The sequence below is a fragment of the Onychostoma macrolepis genome, chromosome 05 (genome assembly GCF_012432095.1).
Source record: "Onychostoma macrolepis isolate SWU-2019 chromosome 05, ASM1243209v1, whole genome shotgun sequence".
Taxonomy (NCBI): Eukaryota; Metazoa; Chordata; class Actinopteri; order Cypriniformes; family Cyprinidae; genus Onychostoma; species Onychostoma macrolepis.
In genome coordinates this window covers 7,347,646-7,365,389 of record NC_081159.1, presented here as the reverse complement: position 1 = coordinate 7,365,389, position 17,744 = coordinate 7,347,646, and the positions used below count along the sequence as shown (strand labels likewise).

The 17,744-nt window shown below is 37.8% G+C and overlaps 1 protein-coding gene across 1 annotated transcript in view; it reads left to right on the top strand.

The window, feature by feature from the left end:
• Window positions 1–15,497, top strand: part of notch1b (notch receptor 1b) — a 44,062-nt gene extending 28,565 nt beyond the window's left edge. Inside the window, exons 19-34 of the mRNA XM_058775374.1 lie at window positions 12–213; window positions 1,254–1,407; window positions 1,522–1,706; window positions 1,905–2,037; window positions 4,231–4,488; window positions 4,581–4,693; window positions 5,040–5,611; window positions 6,487–6,921; window positions 7,005–7,153; window positions 8,047–8,260; window positions 8,484–8,574; window positions 8,711–8,873; window positions 10,688–10,986; window positions 11,115–11,262; window positions 12,554–12,651; window positions 12,802–15,497. Coding sequence (XP_058631357.1) covers window positions 12–213; window positions 1,254–1,407; window positions 1,522–1,706; window positions 1,905–2,037; window positions 4,231–4,488; window positions 4,581–4,693; window positions 5,040–5,611; window positions 6,487–6,921; window positions 7,005–7,153; window positions 8,047–8,260; window positions 8,484–8,574; window positions 8,711–8,873; window positions 10,688–10,986; window positions 11,115–11,262; window positions 12,554–12,651; window positions 12,802–14,124 — 4,537 coding nt within the window. The 3' untranslated portion in view covers window positions 14,125–15,497. The remainder of the gene's footprint in view (window positions 1–11; window positions 214–1,253; window positions 1,408–1,521; window positions 1,707–1,904; window positions 2,038–4,230; window positions 4,489–4,580; window positions 4,694–5,039; window positions 5,612–6,486; window positions 6,922–7,004; window positions 7,154–8,046; window positions 8,261–8,483; window positions 8,575–8,710; window positions 8,874–10,687; window positions 10,987–11,114; window positions 11,263–12,553; window positions 12,652–12,801) is intronic.
• Window positions 15,498–17,744: the final 2,247 nt, after the last annotated feature.

Here is a 17,744-nt window from a genome sequence, read left to right as displayed (position 1 = left end):
TTTTCAAACAGCTCTTGTTTTAATGGCGGCACATGTGTGGATGGCATCAACAGTTTCACTTGCCTGTGCCCAACGGGGTTCACTGGAAACTACTGCCAGCATGACATCAACGAGTGCGACTCCAGACCCTGCATGAATGGAGGCACCTGTCAGGACAGCTACGGCACATACAAGTGCACCTGCCCACAGGGATACCAAGGCCTCAACTGCCAGGTAGCAAATCAAAGATTTAGACAGCATGTGACATGGACAAAACTTAGCATGTATCCATCATACATTCATAGCTTATAGTGTTTCCTTTGTTGATTCTGTAGTATAATTCTAAAATTTGCTGAAAAGTTCTACAATTAAATGAATATTCCCTAAAAGATATATACTAACATTTTTGAATACATTTCTATTAATTCCACTTCTTTTAAGTAGTCAATGCCAATCATTTCAAACTGTATTACTTTATATATTGATCTGTCCCTAATTCACATCAGCTTTTATTTTAGAAAATGGACAGGAACAGTGTTATATTTTACAGTTTCACAATATTAAAGTTACCCATCCTTTTTTTTTTTTTTGTAGCTCTATGATTTTAAGGCATCAAAGGAGCACACTTGATGTGAGAGGAAATGTCAATATAAATATATGTAGAACTTCATTTTTTTGTATTAAAATAAATTATACTAGTAACATTTATAAATAAAATGCACGAATTTCAAATGCAATTTTAATATTTAATTTTAATCATAGACACATTTCCTTTATTTCCCATTCCCCCCCCCCCCCCATGTTCTAAAACCAGTCTAACTACAAAATACATGTTTTGTTTTCTCTGTATTTTTATACTTAGAGTATTACATTGTTAGCTTAGCAACAAATTTACATCAAACACTGTTATAGTCGATAGAATGCATAATATAAATTAGCCTGTCCACTTTTTCAGTAGCCTTATTTCCAGAAGTATTTTTGCCTTTGTTAAACAATTAAAAGCTAGGAGCCAAACTGTGTTTTGAATATTTTTTATGTATTGTTTTATTTTATAATATATCGTTTTTTTAATACATATTTTTCACTTGTTTTAAGTAGTATAATTTAATTAATTTCAATTATTTAAAAATAAATTAATTGCGATCTATCACTAATTCATGTCAGCACTTTGTGTCAAATATAATAAAATAAAATGTATTATGAATGAAAGAGATTTGAACTCATGGATATTAGAAAGTTAAAATGTGAACACGGGATGAATTCTTGTCTTGCAGGAGCTGGTGAACTGGTGTAAGCCTTCTCCCTGTAAGAATGGAGGTGTCTGCAGACAGAGCGGCACTAGATACAGCTGCCAGTGTCAGACAGGCTGGACTGGTTTATACTGCGACGTCCCCAGTGTTTCTTGCGAGGTGGCCGCCAAACAACAAGGTAGGTTTCTTTGTATCTATGTGCCTAAAATATGTTTGCCGATTACCACACATTTCTGCCGGGCTGTTCAGTGTTTCACAAATCTGCTGTGATGTTTGCTCCTTCCACTTTTAGGTGTAGAGGTGGCCCGGCTGTGTCGTAACTCTGGCCAGTGTCTGGATGCTGGAAACACACACTATTGTCACTGTCAGGCCGGATACACGGGCAGCTACTGTGAGGAGCAGGTGGATGAATGCATTCCCAATCCTTGCCAGAACGGAGCAACCTGCACTGACTACCTGGGCGGCTATTCCTGTGAAGTAAGTCAAGCAAAACTGGTGGTTAGGGACAGAAGTGACTGTAGAAGAAGACACTTTAGGTTAATGCCTGCTAAATCTCCCTTCTTTGTAAAAGAATTGCTTGTTTGGCAAAGGAGGAAGAAACCGCCAAGTAAACAGAAACAGGCTTGTTTTATGTTTGGCATTAATTCGCCTCGCTCCTTCTCTCGTTTCTTGAAGTGCGTGCCAGGTTATCATGGAGTGAACTGCTCTGATGAGATCAATGAGTGTCTGTCTCAGCCCTGCCAGAACGGAGGCACATGCATTGACCTGATCAATACCTACAAATGCTCCTGTCCTCGGGGAACACAAGGTCAGCTATCACTTCCTCCTCTGTTTTGCTCTTTTCGCCCATTCCACACTTCATTAATTAGGTCTTAACTGTTATCAGCAGGCTTAGACGTTTCCCTCTGATTGATGTAGTCATGCTTAATTAAAGCTCATAGATGGACTTTTATTTTATAAAATGGATAGAAACTTTCAGGGCCCTCTCATACACCCTGCGCAATGCACGGCGCAAGTGTTTTTGCTAGTTTTGAGCCCGACGCAGTTCTCATTTTCCCGTCCTGCGCTGCGTTGTTTAAATAGCAAATGCATTTGTGCGCCCATGGGCGTGCTGGTCTGAAAACGAGGTGTGTTCAGGGTGCATCGTTGGTGCGTTGTTATTTTGAGGAACTGAAACTAGACTGCGCCACTGACCAACTCAAACCTGGTCTAAAGTCAATGGCGCACTATTTTTATGTTATTTAAAGAGCGCGTTAGAAGAAAATGCGCCTCTGGGCGGGTCCACAACGCGCGTTCACTTTGCTTATTACACACAGGGACGCGCAGCAGCACACAAACATGCCAAATTATGAAAAATTAAAGGATTACAGTGTAAAAGAATATTATTGTGTAGGCATAAATATAAAAATGTACATATTTATAATACATGTCATAATGGATAGTCATTGCGTGTATCAGAATTAGCCTACCTATTTGCTCGCGCATGAGCAGATCTGTTTGGTCTCTGGAGACGCGTTCAGTCTGTGCGCCTTAAAATTCCGCCATTTAAATAGCGAATCTGCCATGGCGTGAGCGCAACTCGCTCTGAAAGGGAATGGGAGATGAGACTCTGATTGGTTTATTGCACGTTACGCCCAAAAAACACCCATTACTCATTAAGAGAATAGAGACAACCCATTTAGACCATGTGCCCGGGCGCACCGACCGTTTTTCCGTCGTTAAACTAGCAAAAGACACACCCTGAGTGCACTTGCGCCATGCGCTTTAGACCATGCGCTTAAATCATTAAAATAGGGCCCTCAGTGTGTTAAATTACCCAGCTGTATTACATTTAACTGTCTTTTCTCTTTGTCTGTATCTCTATGATTTTAAGGCATCATAGAAGCAGGAGAGAAATATCAAAATATATTGATTTTAATTTATTTAATTTTAACTTTATTTATATTAAAGTAATTATACTAATAAAATTTAGCAAAATGTATTATTACATTTTTATTCAAAGTAATTTTAGTTATATTTCATTATCTTCATATTATAATTTATATTTGTGTTATATAATATAATTATATTTCATTTATATAATTCATATTATACAGTATAGACACATTTCTCATGTAATTAATCATGAATTCTACAATGAATCTAATTAAAACAGAAATGTTTATGTTTGCTCTGTATTTTTATGTTTAGAGTATCTGTTAGCTTTGTAACATCCATCTCTATTATAGTTAATCAAGTGCTTTTTCAGTGGCCTTGGTTCTGGAAATATTTTTTCCCATAGGGATTTAAAAAAAAAGTCTTAGTTAAACAGTTAAAAGCCATAAACCAAACAAACCAGCTACAGGATGAATCACAACATTACAAACCATGACTGAAGCAAATAACTCTTCAAATATTAGAAAAAAAAGACAAAGGTGCAAGAATGTGCAATAAGAGCTTCAATCCCATGAAGCACCATGAATGACAGTCAAAAACAACAACAAAAAATATATATATACACACACACACACACACACACACACACACACTCACACAATATACTTTGTGATTGGTGTCGATTTCTTTGCAGAATCATGGGTAATGTAGTTTAATTTTTTTATTTTTTTACCAGGAATTACACTGTTAAACATGTTTATATAAAAAAAAAAATTATGTTGAAATAATGCATGCAGATAGCTACAATAAAAGCATAAATCATAGATTAACATCCTCATAGCTCATAGGTTGTAAAGGTTTATAAAGTTATTGTTCATTCCACTATGGAAAAAAAGAAAAGAAAGGATATTTATTCTGATTTTAAAGTAACCCAACTGTTGTACTTTATTTAAGCCATGTTTCTTCATTCCAAATCAGTCAGTAATGACTATTATGTTGCCTTAGAGGACAGCTGTCTGTGTAGGCAGTATTCAAGCAAGGCAGCTCTTTTGGAACAGAGCCTATATTTACTTCTCTGCAATAAGGGTGGCTTTTATAAGACAGTTCCTCTCCGCTTCTCTCTCAGGTGTGCACTGCGAGATCAACATTGATGACTGCACACCCTTCACCGACCCCATCACCCAGGAGCCCAAATGCTTTAACCAGGGCCGCTGTGTGGACCGTGTGGGCGGGTACCACTGCATCTGCCCGGCCGGATATGTGGGGGAACGTTGTGAGGGTGATGTTAATGAATGCTTGTCCAACCCTTGTGACCCCCGTGGCACACACAGCTGCATCCAGCTCACAAACAACTACCGCTGCGAGTGTCGCACAGGATACACAGGTACAGCACAGGCTACTGGATCATTATGCTTTGATTTTGAGAGTAATGCTACATTCTGATCACACAATAACCTTGTTTGTGGGCCACTCCAGGTCAGCGCTGTGACAGAGTGTTTGATGGCTGTAAGGGGAAACCTTGCCGCAATGGAGGCACCTGTGCTGTTGCTAGTAACACTCCTCATGGCTTCATCTGCAAATGTCCACCGGTTAGTCATATTCTCTGATACATTTAGCCATGGTCTTCTGAACCTGCTTTGCATCGTTTAGCAATCCTGTTCTTAACACTTCTGTCTTATTATTTCATATCAATCACATAGGATATGAACTAATCGGGCTGAATTTTTTTTTTATAAATTATATATTATAACTAGTGCTGTCAAACGATTAATTGCGATTAATCACAGATTTCTCTATTATTTAACAAATAACTGCAGCCTGAGACTTGAAAAAAAAACTTTTAACATAACTTTAGAATGGTACTATATAGATTTGCTATAAGAAATCAGTATACTATGATATATACATTTTACAACTTGTGTATGTCTCATTTAGGGCTTTACAGGCTCAACCTGCGAGTATGACGCTCATGCCTGCGGGAGTCTCCATTGTAAAAATGGCGGTACATGCGTTTCTGGTCACAAGAGCCCCAAATGCCTGTGCACCCCTGCCTTCACTGGTCCTGAGTGCCAGTATCCCACTGAGGGTCACTGCACCACCAATCCATGCTACAACGGAGGCACGTGCGAGTATATCTCAGAGGCCCCATACTACCACTGCATCTGTCCTACTGGCTTCAATGGCCTCTTCTGCCACATCCTGGACTTCAGCTTCCCAGGTGGCCCTGCTCGAGATATTACACCTGCTCCAAAAGTGAAAGTGAGCTGCGAGATAACAGAGTGTGAGAACAAGAAAGGCAATAAGATCTGTGACAGCGCATGTAATAATTACGATTGTGACTGGGATGGAGGGGACTGCTCGCTGAACTTCAATGACCCGTGGCAGAACTGTTCGGACGCGCTGCAGTGCTGGCGCTATTTTAATAACGGGAAGTGTGATGAACAGTGTCACAACGCTGGATGCCTCTACGACGGATTTGACTGCCAGAGACTGGAGGGCCAGTGCAAGTGAGTGCTATTTGACGTTTCAAGGAAAGGTACAAGTTGTACATTTGTAATCATAGCTAACAGTTTTAAGCTAAAATGATCGTGCTTAAGAGAAATTATCAGGAAGCTTTAATTGGAAATCACAATTTTTAAACTCCCAGGCAATTTCTCTTTAGCAGCTCTGAAAGAGTCATGGAAATAAAAAATAAAATAAAATAAAAGTCTTAAAGTTATGCAACATTTTCTATTGAAACTCAGCTCTTAAGAATAGTTTTCTCTAGAATCTCTTAAATAATTTTTTCCCCTAAATTTCTGGTTTTATTAAAATCCAGTCTAACCCATTATTATTTTGACAGCTAGAGAATTTCTGAGTGAAAATTATTAGACTCAAGTCAGTATTTTGTTTTGTTTTATTTTATTTTATTTCAGGCAACCTTTCTAATTTTTTTAATTTGATGTATTAAAATAAATAAAATAAAATAAAAACAACCAGGCATATTTAAAGAAAATAACAAAAACACCCAACAAAATTACTAAAATGAAAATGGAAAATATAAAAATAAATTCTAATTTATAATATTAATAAAAACTGTAATAGTATCACAATCATACACCATTTCAGAATGAAAACCAAGACTATCTGATTATCTTTTAGCTAAATGGTAGTTGGTCAAACTAGTTCTCAAGACACATAATGGTTGTTTATGCAACTGGTCTTTGGTCTGAAATCACTCTGGTGTAGTTTTGGTAGATGGTAGCTTGGCTAAGATGGTTTACAGACTTGTAGTCCAGCTCTCAAGACCATTTAGAAATCTTGTAAGACCAGAATGAGAAGCTTTTTAGCTCTGTTTTCATGAATGAATGTTATTTCTAAACTCTGCTCCCCTCTCTCACAGTCCACTCTATGACCAGTATTGCAAAGACCACTATTCAGATGGCCACTGTGACCAGGGCTGCAATAATGCAGAGTGTGAATGGGACGGGCTGGACTGTGCAAGCAACATACCCGAAAAGTTAGCTTCTGGACTCCTAGTTGTGGTGGTCCACATTTTGCCCGACCAGCTCCGAAACAACTCCTTTGGATTTCTGCGGGAGCTTAGCCGAGTCCTCCACACCAACATTGTTTTCCGGCACGACAGTAAGGGAGAGGAAATGATCTACCCTTATTACGGCAACGAGCAGGAACTGAGAAAGCACAACATCAAACGATCACTAGATGGCTGGAACGATGCTTCCAGCAACGTCTTGAGTTCCGTAAAAAGCAGCATTTACAATATAGTGGTGGAAGGAGGGAGAAAACGCAGAGAACTGGACGAGATGCAGATCAAAGGGTACGTATGTGAGGCCTCGTGTGCTTTAAGAATGTTTAATTTTAATAAAAATCAATAAAAATCACGCTTTTGATTTCCATCAGCTCGGTGGTATATCTAGAGATTGACAACCGCCAATGCTACCAACAAACCTCCGAGTGCTTCCAGAGCGCAAACGACGTGGCGGCTTTCCTCGGAGCCCTGGCTTCCAGCGGCAATCTGAATATGCCTTACGTCATCGAGGCCGTCACAAGTGAGTGTTTGGCACGAGCATTGTCGTGTGCCTCACGTCTTCCCATAATGCCCTTAATCAAGACTAGGCCTCCCATCTTACTCAATGTATTCAGCACCAACCCCCAACCTTTAACCCCACCACCTCCTACCGTGGATTACAGGGATCACTTTGAAGTTTGTACGTTTCTTCCTTATAACAATGAAGCAAATGTTCTTTGTGCATTAGACAGACTAAACAATCAATGCGGCAGTCTGAGGGCAGATCCGCTGGCTCCAGGCACCAAAAATAGTTAATTGATGCAAATCATGTCAACTCATTTGGCCCAACAAGACACTCTCACATACACACATACAGCCCATTCATGGTTTGAATCTAAAATGATGGGGGCTGCTGGAACCTTAACCTTGTTGAATGTACCAGGACTTAATGCATCTCCAAGGGTTTAGGTGAGCAGAGTTTATCATTTCAAAATCGTTAGTGGAGAGAGCATGAAAAAAGAGAGGAGAAAAATTGATCGGGAGTGTGCTAGAAGTTGGGAGTCTTTGTTATCTCGAAAATCCTAATAAATCCTTCGTCTTTACAGCTTAAAGTGTGCGCGGTAATTTGAAGTTCATTAATCCCTCCCTTTTTTTCCCTTAAAGAAGAACTGGTAAAGTTGTCTCCTGGTACCCTAGGCTGAGAAAGGGGAGAGGAGGTGTTCTTTCTTTTCTCTTTTTTCTGTCCTCCTCCTTTTCTTATTTGCCAGCTCCTTCTTTTTGATGAGAAGCGGTTAGCAATTCTGATTACTACGAACTCGTGCTTTGCTGTAGTTTGTCCTCCTATTACGAGCAATTTGTGCCTCATCCTTGCATGAGGAACACATTCTTGTCTCTTCTGTGGGTTTGACATGTCAACTGCACTTTCTGTGGCAGGTAAGATTGATGGACCGCCGCCTATAGAGCTCTATCCAGTCTACGTGGTTCTGGCAGGACTGGCGCTGCTGGCCTTTGTCGCTGTGGGAATGGTTGCGTCCCGTAAACGCCGCCGGGAACATGGTCAACTCTGGTTTCCGGAGGGTTTCAAGACCAGCGAGCCCAGCAAGAAGAAGAGGAGGGAGCCGGTCGGCGAAGACTCTGTCGGTCTGAGGTCAGTCGCGTTATCTTTGGGTGTCGAGTTTGAAGGGACAAACTATTATGGAGGGAAAGTTTTTCCATTTTAAGTAATGATCATCTGTTGAGTTTAATTTAATTTAACTGAGTAGTTTTAGGAAGAAGGTGGAGCTTGATAACCAATGACGGCTTTTGGTGTTGGGAAAAGTTATATGAGTAGTTATATCGGCACGTCTAATGGATTATTTTTCTAAAAACAGGCCACTTAAGAACTGTTCAGACATTTCATTAATGGATGACAACCAGAATGAATGGGGAGAAGAGGAACCATCAGACACCAAACGCTTCAGGGTGAGCAGAGCAACACATTTATCACTGACAAAATATTCACATAGAAGCGTCTTACAATTAGTACTCTTGCATTAATTAATAATATTAATTCAAATGTTTGTTTGTAATTTGTTAATGTCTCATTCTCTTATTTTAGTCTGAGGAGCAGTCGATGCTTGATTTAGACCATCAGCCAGATCACCGGCAGTGGACGCAGCAGCACTTGGACGCAGCTGATCTACGCATCCCATCCATCGCTCCCACACCCCCTCAGGGCGAGATAGAGAACGACTGCATGGATGTCAATGCCCGAGGACCAGGTTAGGCATTGTTATATATTTCATTTTTTCCCCACATGTACCAGTAATAATGGTTTTATTTTTGGGTATTGATGACTTTTAAATTATTATATAATACAATAATTTAATATATTTAAATGTAATTGTAATCAAATATTATTCATGTGAATTTAAATTATATTTATAATAATATAATTTGATTATAATTAAATAAAAATATTAATATTAAAAATATTATAAATTAATTAATTTTATTCATTCAAAATTCTAACTTTATCATATTTGCTTTACATTTTATATATTATTACATCAAAGATGTGGCCACATTGACTAGGTAATTTTTAGCTAGATAAATATAATATTTTGGCTGATTATATTTTTGTTGGGAAATCATTTTACTTGTCTAGTTAACACAGACATAATGAGATATTTGTTGTGATTTTTTATGAGAACTCAGTCTGCGTAAATTCTTTGCTTATGGATTACACCTGTTCTCCGGTTTACACACCAATTTGTGTGTGCGCATACTGTCGAGTGCTGGGATGAGGAACTGAATTGAGTTCTAAGTAGGAGTTAATGCTCAGGGCCCTTTGGGGAAAAGAATCCACTTCAAAGGCTCTGACTGAAAGCTGTAAACCCTGGGGACTGAGCACATTTTTACCAGCCTTACCGATTCATCCTGTGATATCATTCTGCTTACATGTGTTTTGTTAATTAAACTCTTTATGATATGCTCATCCTCTCTTTCTATAAGCACCAATATACCCCTGACAACACTTTAAGATTGTCAAAGGCAACATTCTTTTGCTATCTCTTTGCGAGCTGTTTTTCCTTTTTTTTTCTCTTTGTGTGGATTGATGTTTTTAAATCGACCAAATCAGGCCTGATCTGGGAATAGCTATTCTTTTGAAGCCGAGAAGCCCCTGTCGAAGTCAGCAAAGAAAGCAGCTTCTCAGAGGTGATAATACTCTGTTTTACCAGCGGTTGAAATTTCAAAGCGTGGCGCTCGTCCCTGAGATTTACCAAACCTCTACGCTTGATTACAATCCGTTATCGAAGCCATCTGGGGCGATTCAGAAAGAGAGTGCGTCAAATCCATCTTCGATTTGTTTGTTTCTTTTTGCCGTTACTTTGGTCCATCACTTTGAGGAAAACATTTCTTTAGGTTGGCCTCAGACTAGTCCTACTCAAAGGAAAATTGTTGCTCTTTCAGTGTTTTCTCTTCATATTGTGTAGTAGAAATAATGATGGAAACCTGAAATATGTGACCCTGGACAACAAAACTAGTCATAAGTCGCTGGGGTATATTTGTAGCAATAGCCAACAAATACATTGTATGGGTCAAAATTATCAATTTTTCTTTTATGCCAAAAATCATTAGGATATTAAGTAAAGATCATGTTCCATGAAGGTATTTTATAAATTTCGTACTGTAAATATATCAAAACTTAATATTTGATTAGTAATATGAATGGCTAAGAACTTAATTTGGACAACTTTAAAGGCGATTTTCTCAATATTTAGATTTTTTTGCACCCTCAGATTACAGATTTTCAAATAGTCATATCTCAGCCAAATATTGTCCTAACAAACCATACATCAATGGAAAACTTATTTATTCAGCTTTCAGAAGATGTATAAATCTCAATTAAAAAAAAAAATTGACCCTTATGACTGGTTTTGTGGTCCAGGGTCACATATGGAAAAAAAAAAATCTCCTGAAGAATGGTCATAATGGAATTTAGGATTTGAAAAATGAATGTCTCCTTAGTATAAAGCTTCTGCTACCTAAATACATGTAAACATAACATCTTCACTTTCTTTTTCCTTTCTAGATGGCTTTACTCCTCTCATGATTGCATCTTGTAGTGGAGGAGGGCTAGAAACAGGAAACAGCGAGGAAGAGGAGGACGCTTCAGCCAACGTCATCAATGACTTCATCTACCAAGGTGCCAACCTTCACAACCAGACAGACCGTACAGGTGAGACGGCCCTACACCTGGCTGCCCGTTATGCCCGCTCAGATGCTGCAAAAAGGCTCTTGGAGGCCAGTGCAGATGCCAACATCCAGGACAATATGGGACGGACTCCATTACATGCTGCTGTGGCTGCAGATGCACAAGGGGTCTTCCAGGTATGTGAGCCACAGTTTCATAAGGGAATACAGAATAATAATAAGGATGTTTAACATTGTGTATTTCCACCGATTTATGCATCATTATCTCTGTTTTCTGAAACATGTTAACTTTTGTCCTTATGCAGATTTTGATACGTAACCGTGCCACAGACCTGGATGCCCGCATGCATGATGGCACTACACCTCTGATACTGGCAGCAAGACTTGCGGTCGAGGGCATGGTGGAGGAACTCATCAACTGCCATGCTGATGTCAATGCCATTGATGATTCTGGTATGACTATTACACTGCCATACTCAAACACTGTCAAACATATTATTATTATTATTATTAATTATTACAACATCTAAAAGTTAAATCAGAAAACATTAAACCAAAAAAAAAGTGTCCAGAAAAGGCCAGGTTGCACCTCGTGAAGCTGGATGGAAGAAGATATGATATACACTACCATTTAGTTTGGGTCAGATTTATTTATTAATACTTTTATTCTGCATTAAATTGATCAATTTAATTCAAGTCTAATAAAAAAAAAGAAAAAAAAAGAAATGAAAAGCTGTTCCTTTGCACTTTCTATTTATCAAAGACTCCTGATCAAAATGTATCCACAAAAGCATCCACAAAAATATTAAGCTGCACAACGGTTTTCAGCATTATTAATTATAAGAAGTGTTTCTTCAGCACCAAATCAGCATATCAGAAGGATTTCTGAAGGATCATGTGACACTGAAAACTCGAGTAATGGCTGCTGAAAATTCAGCTTTGCCATCACTGGAATAAATTACATTTTAAAATATATTAAAAAGGAACGGTAACACTTTACAATAAGGTGTCATTTGTTAACATTAGTTAATGTATTAACTAACATGAACAAACAATGAACAATGCATTTATTACATGCTTTGTTAATGTTAGTTAATGAAAATACAGTTGTTCATTGTTTATTCATGTTAGTTCACAGTGCATTAACTAATGTTAACAAACACAACTTGTGATTTTAATAATGCATGAAATTAACATTAACTAAGAATAATAAATGCTGTAGAAGTATTGTTCATTCTTAGTTCATGTTTACTAATGTTGTTAACTAATGAACCTTACTGTAAAGTGTTACCAAAAGAACAAAGTTATTTTAAATTGTAATAAAATATCACAATATTACTCTTTTTACTGTATTTTGTTCAAATACACACAGTCTTGTTGAGCATAAGAGACTTCTTTCATTAAACATTGAAGATATTTAACCAACCTCAAACTTTTGAAGGCTATTGTAAGTTTTGATGTATTCATATTGTTCATCAGTACATGATCTACAACATTTAATTTGATTTGTTTGTTAATTTTTATGACTTTACTATTATTCTTAAATGTGTAAAATAGTAATAATTAAGAAGGAGTAGCTTTGTCCAAACATTCCACTGGTCATATATAATATGGTGAGATTTTACTGCTAATTTATACTAAAAATATTTTATCACAATTACATATATTACTATGTATTACTATTGTTGGTTTCTTAGTAAATGTAACTGAGCACATGCTGAAGAGGTTTCTGTCTGTGCTACAGGTAAATCTGCACTTCACTGGGCAGCCGCTGTGAACAACGTAGATGCAGCGATGGTATTGCTTAAGAACGGGGCAAATAAAGATATGCAGAACAATAAGGTAAGCAGCACTTGATTAGTTTGTATCACAAATAATGCTATGATATTTTTAAAATAACACACTTCACATAATATTCGTACTCGCATAGTACAAAAACGTTTTCATTTTTTCAAAATGCTTTCTGCTTACCAATGATTTTCCCACGTTCAGGAGGAGACTCCTCTATTCTTGGCGGCAAGAGAAGGAAGTTACGAGACTGCTAAAGTTCTTCTCGAGCATTTTGCTAATCGAGAGATCACAGACCACATGGATCGGCTCCCGCGGGATATCGCTCAGGACAGAATGCATCACGACATTGTGCGGCTCATCGACGAATACAACCTGGTCCGCAGTCCTCCCATGCACAGCGCCCCTCTCTGCACCACCCTCTCCCCGCCTCTCTGCTCCCCCAACGCCTTCATGGGTAGCATGAAACCCTCCATACAAAGTAAAAAACCCCGCAAGCCAAGCACAAAAGGCATCGGTTGCAAGGATGGCAAAGATATGAAAGTCAAGAAGAAGAAGGCACAGGATGGAAAGGGAAACTTACTAGACAGCTCAGCTGTTCTCTCGCCAGTTGATTCCTTGGAGTCGCCCCACGGGTACATATCTGACGTCGCCTCCCCACCGCTGATGACGTCACCCTTTCAGCAATCACCCTCCATGTCGCTTAATCACTTACAGGGTATCTCAGACACCCACATGGGCGTCAACCATCTGGGAATGGGCAACAAGCAAGACCTGGCCCATATACAGTTTGATCCGTTACCCCCACGTCTCACCCATCTTCCAGTGGCCGGATCTAACGGCTCAAACATCATGAACGGCCAATGTGAATGGCTCGGGCGGATGCACAATAGCATGGGTCCGCAAAATCAATTCGGAGCCATGAGGAACGCCTCAGTTCAGGCCAGCCTTCACCAATCCGGCCTGATGACGTCTCTTCACAATGGCCGTCCCACCACGCTGTCTCAGATGATGAACTATCAAAGCCTGCAGAACACACACCTCACCACGCAGCCGCATCTAATGCAGCAGATACAGCAGAACATGCAGCAGAGACCGCAGCAGACAAATGTCCAGCTGCAGCACCAGAGCTCCAATCCACCCAGCGGCGTGAGCCAGAACTTACTCGGCAGTGAGTTGGGTGGTCCGGAGCTCCAGCAGAGCGTGGGGAACAGCATGCCCATCCACACCATCATCCCCCAGGAGACCCAGCTGTTGAACCCGTCTTCTTTGGGTCCCAGCATGGCGGGAACGCAGTTCCTGACGCCACCTTCCCAGCACAGTTACTCAGCCCCAATGGACGCCAACACCCCCAGCCACCAACTCCAAGTGCCTGACCACCCTTTCCTCACGCCGTCTCCGGGTTCACCGGACCAGTGGTCCAGCTCGTCGCCCCATTCCAACATGTCTGACTGGTCGGAGGGCATTTCCAGCCCTCCCACTAGCATGCAGTCACAAATCGGACACATACCGGAGCAGTTCAAATAATTTTTAATTTTTAAATGAAGGCACCATAAGCCTGCTCACTGAAGGTCTTTTATATGCCTCTTGTACTAACCATATTTTTTTTTAATTTATTGATATTTTGTTATTTATACTTCTTTCACCATTTATTTTCAAATTTGGGCACAAGAAATGATCTTAAAAATAATGAAGAAGAAAAAGAAGGTATTTTAATGTAATACTATTGACCGCAATACACTGTACTCAAATGTACACACTGGGTATTTATTGGTCTCAAAATATGCCTGTTTTTTTATTTCAGTTAATCGGCTTCATTTTTGTTTGATTAATTATACCTAATATTGTATAAATTTGTAAAAACGCAAAGTTCATGTACGGGCATCTTAGAGAGCATGTTTTTATACAACAAACTTCAGTGTTAAAGTAGATTTATGTTGTTTGAAACAAGCTGCTTTTCCGTTACTAGAAGGTGAATGATTAAATTTGTTTTGTGTTATTTCTTATATTTGTTAAGATTAGGTTCTCATCTTTTTTATGCTACAAGGTTTATACTACAAATAAGTAGTGATATTATAATTGAACATTTGTATAGTTCAACGTGATTTGCTTTCTCTTTTTTTCCTTTCTTTTATACTAAATTCCTGCATAAGCAGATTTCTTAACGTCCACTGTGAGTGTGGATGTAAAAGTGAGGATCTGAGCTTCTTACAGGAAATACTTGATATTGACTTGTATGAAACAGGTTCCAGTATCAAGTGCTCTGTATCTTTTTCCTCCAATTTTGTAGAACTGGTCATGTGGCCAAAAGTGTCTGGGGTTTTATGGAGGTGTTTCAAATTGAACTGCTCTTTACTGTACTTCAGTTTTGTATCTTCGTTTGAGCCTATGGCTAATGTAAATAGATATATTGTATGCGTTTGTCATGTAAACAGGATTTTGTTTCAGAAATCTTAAGTGTGCCATGGAAATTCTAAATATTTTAATGCTACGTAGTTATGTTTTCTATCATATGCAGAACATATATTTTTTCTCAGTATCACTGGGGTAGAGATAAATACAGTATAAAAAATGTATGCACACAAATGATTAGAGGATATGACATTCAGAATAACATAATTAGATGATTTATGACTCACTATTTATTGACCACCAATAGTTTTCCACACAATCACAAAATTAAGTTAAAAGGTCCCCATAAAGGGACGTGGTGGTATCATATATCCTCTTTAAGCCATCAGTACTTCCGAGTTCATCAGATTTGAACAGCACTGAGTATATATTGTCCGTAAATGTTACCTGCAAATGTGTAGTTTACATGCAGAGTATTTTCTGTCAGTTCCACTGTCTGTACAAGTTTCTTTGATTAATAAAAGATACCAATGTGTATTAAAATTTAATTCTGCTGTAACACTTTCTTCATGACCTGTCTAGCTTATTTACCTAACTTAGCCTATTTCTAACACTTTATTTTGAGTGATATCAAAGCAATTAAAAACAGATACAACGACGAAGCTAACATTAAAATGGTTTGCTTTTGCACTTAACCTATACCAAACTGGGTTTGAATATCAAAGAAACAAATATATATATTTTTAAATATCTTGAAATAATTTGAGGCATGAGCTAAACTTAGCATTAGCCTGCAGCGCCATCTGCTGAAATGCTTATGACTATCAACAGCGCCGTCTGCTGCTGAGAGGGTAAACATGTATCGCAGTAAAAGCAGGACTATTCTCTGTAACTACAGCAGGGGACAAACACAGCCTTCAAATGTGTTTGTCCACATTAGGTAGGACTCATTGTGTGAGGCTCACCCATAAATTGATTCTGGCCCCCACAACAACCCTTATCAGTTTGGCTACTACTGATAATCACACAGACCTTGAAATCGATGGGCTTGTTGTGATGTCTCAAGACTTCATATTAAATATTAATGAAAAGATATTGATAGTAATTCATTCTGATGCTGCTAAGTAACATCTGGCCATCTTTTTAGTAATTATGCCCTTACCAAAAAGTAGTATACTTCAAGTATATTTTATTAAGTATACTTAAGTAAAGTTCAAGTATATTTTTAAGTATACTTTATGTAGTAAGTATACAAATATCAGTGTACTAGTAGTATACTTGTAAGTGTACTATTTCAATACTCCTTGGGACTAAATTGGCCCACTTTCTAGTACTTTTAAGTATACTTTAAGTACTTTGAGTACACAACTAGTTTACATCAAAGTTTTTAGCTTGTACTGCAACTATACTAAAAGTGAACTTATAGGTATACTGATAGTTTGCTAATTAAATACTTTTTTAGCATTTTTAGTACACTTTGAAGTACAGTCTCAGTAAACTACTAGTTTAGTGGTTTTATACTGCAAGTATACTCGTAAGTTTTCTTTAAGTGAACTTTACATCGTATTTTAAGTATGCTACTATGTCCCTATTTAGGTATTAATTTGTATATATTTTGTTATATGAATATCTGAACATACAAAACATCACAGGGTACAAAACAGGGTATCTGCTTGTAAACAAAGATTTCTGTATAGCTTAATATAGTTTTAATAAACATTTTATTATAGCTTCATGCACTCTTTTTTTAAACACTTGAATGTGGGTAAATTTCATAAATTAAGAATAACAAAATAAACAACATTTTGAACAAAAAGCTGAAAAAGAGCATGAGTTGGATTCAGAATGATAATCAAAACGTAGATGGAGTCGATCAACACCCCAGAGCTTGACAGTCATTATTACCTCTTCACTGGTCGACATTTTATTCCATAACGTTACACAGTTTTGATGCTGTTTTATATCTGATTATCATGTTAGATTACACGTGGAAGTATCTGTTGTTTCTTTTTCTTCTTCACTTGTGTTTTTTGGAAATTCTGTACAGAAGATGTGTACTACCATATAACAAAGAAAACACGGATTCTAGGAGCACAAGTATAGCTCAGATATATTTAGACTTTTTCCAAGTATAAGTCAAGTATACTTAAATGTCATTTTAAGTACATTTCTGAGAAGTACATAAAAAGTAGACTAAAAGTATACTTACATATTTTTAGTTTAAAAGAAGTATACTAATAACACACTTGAATAAACTTCCTTTTCGTAAGGGTGGTAACAGCAGGGTTTCAATATTTGCTTGTATATAGCATTAGAACAATGTCTGTATTTCAGCAATTCAAGCTTTTTGATTATTAATTATAGCCTATAATAATTCATGCCAGTGTTCCCTAACACACTGAACTCTAGAGTGAAGCATCAAATCACTGTGTTACTTGTATGTGACACTGCACATAAGTGTTGAAACATGGTGCTTATTTCAGACAATTTTCAACTTACCGTTCACCACCTTTTGAGTTGCAGCTAATAGAAAATTCACATGAAAAAAAAAAAAAATCAAACAAATATGCAATAGAGACTGATTGTAGATACTCTAGATACAGTGATTTACACATAACGTCAAAGGTATATCATGACATTCAAGTAAAACATAATTTTTCTGCAAATCTATCTGACATAGATGTCAAAAGCTAATGCAATTACCTTCCACACACTGAAAAAAACAATAAGTAAATTTACTTAATTTTTATTTGGCAAGTTTTTGCACAAATAAATTTTAAGTAAAATGTAAGTAC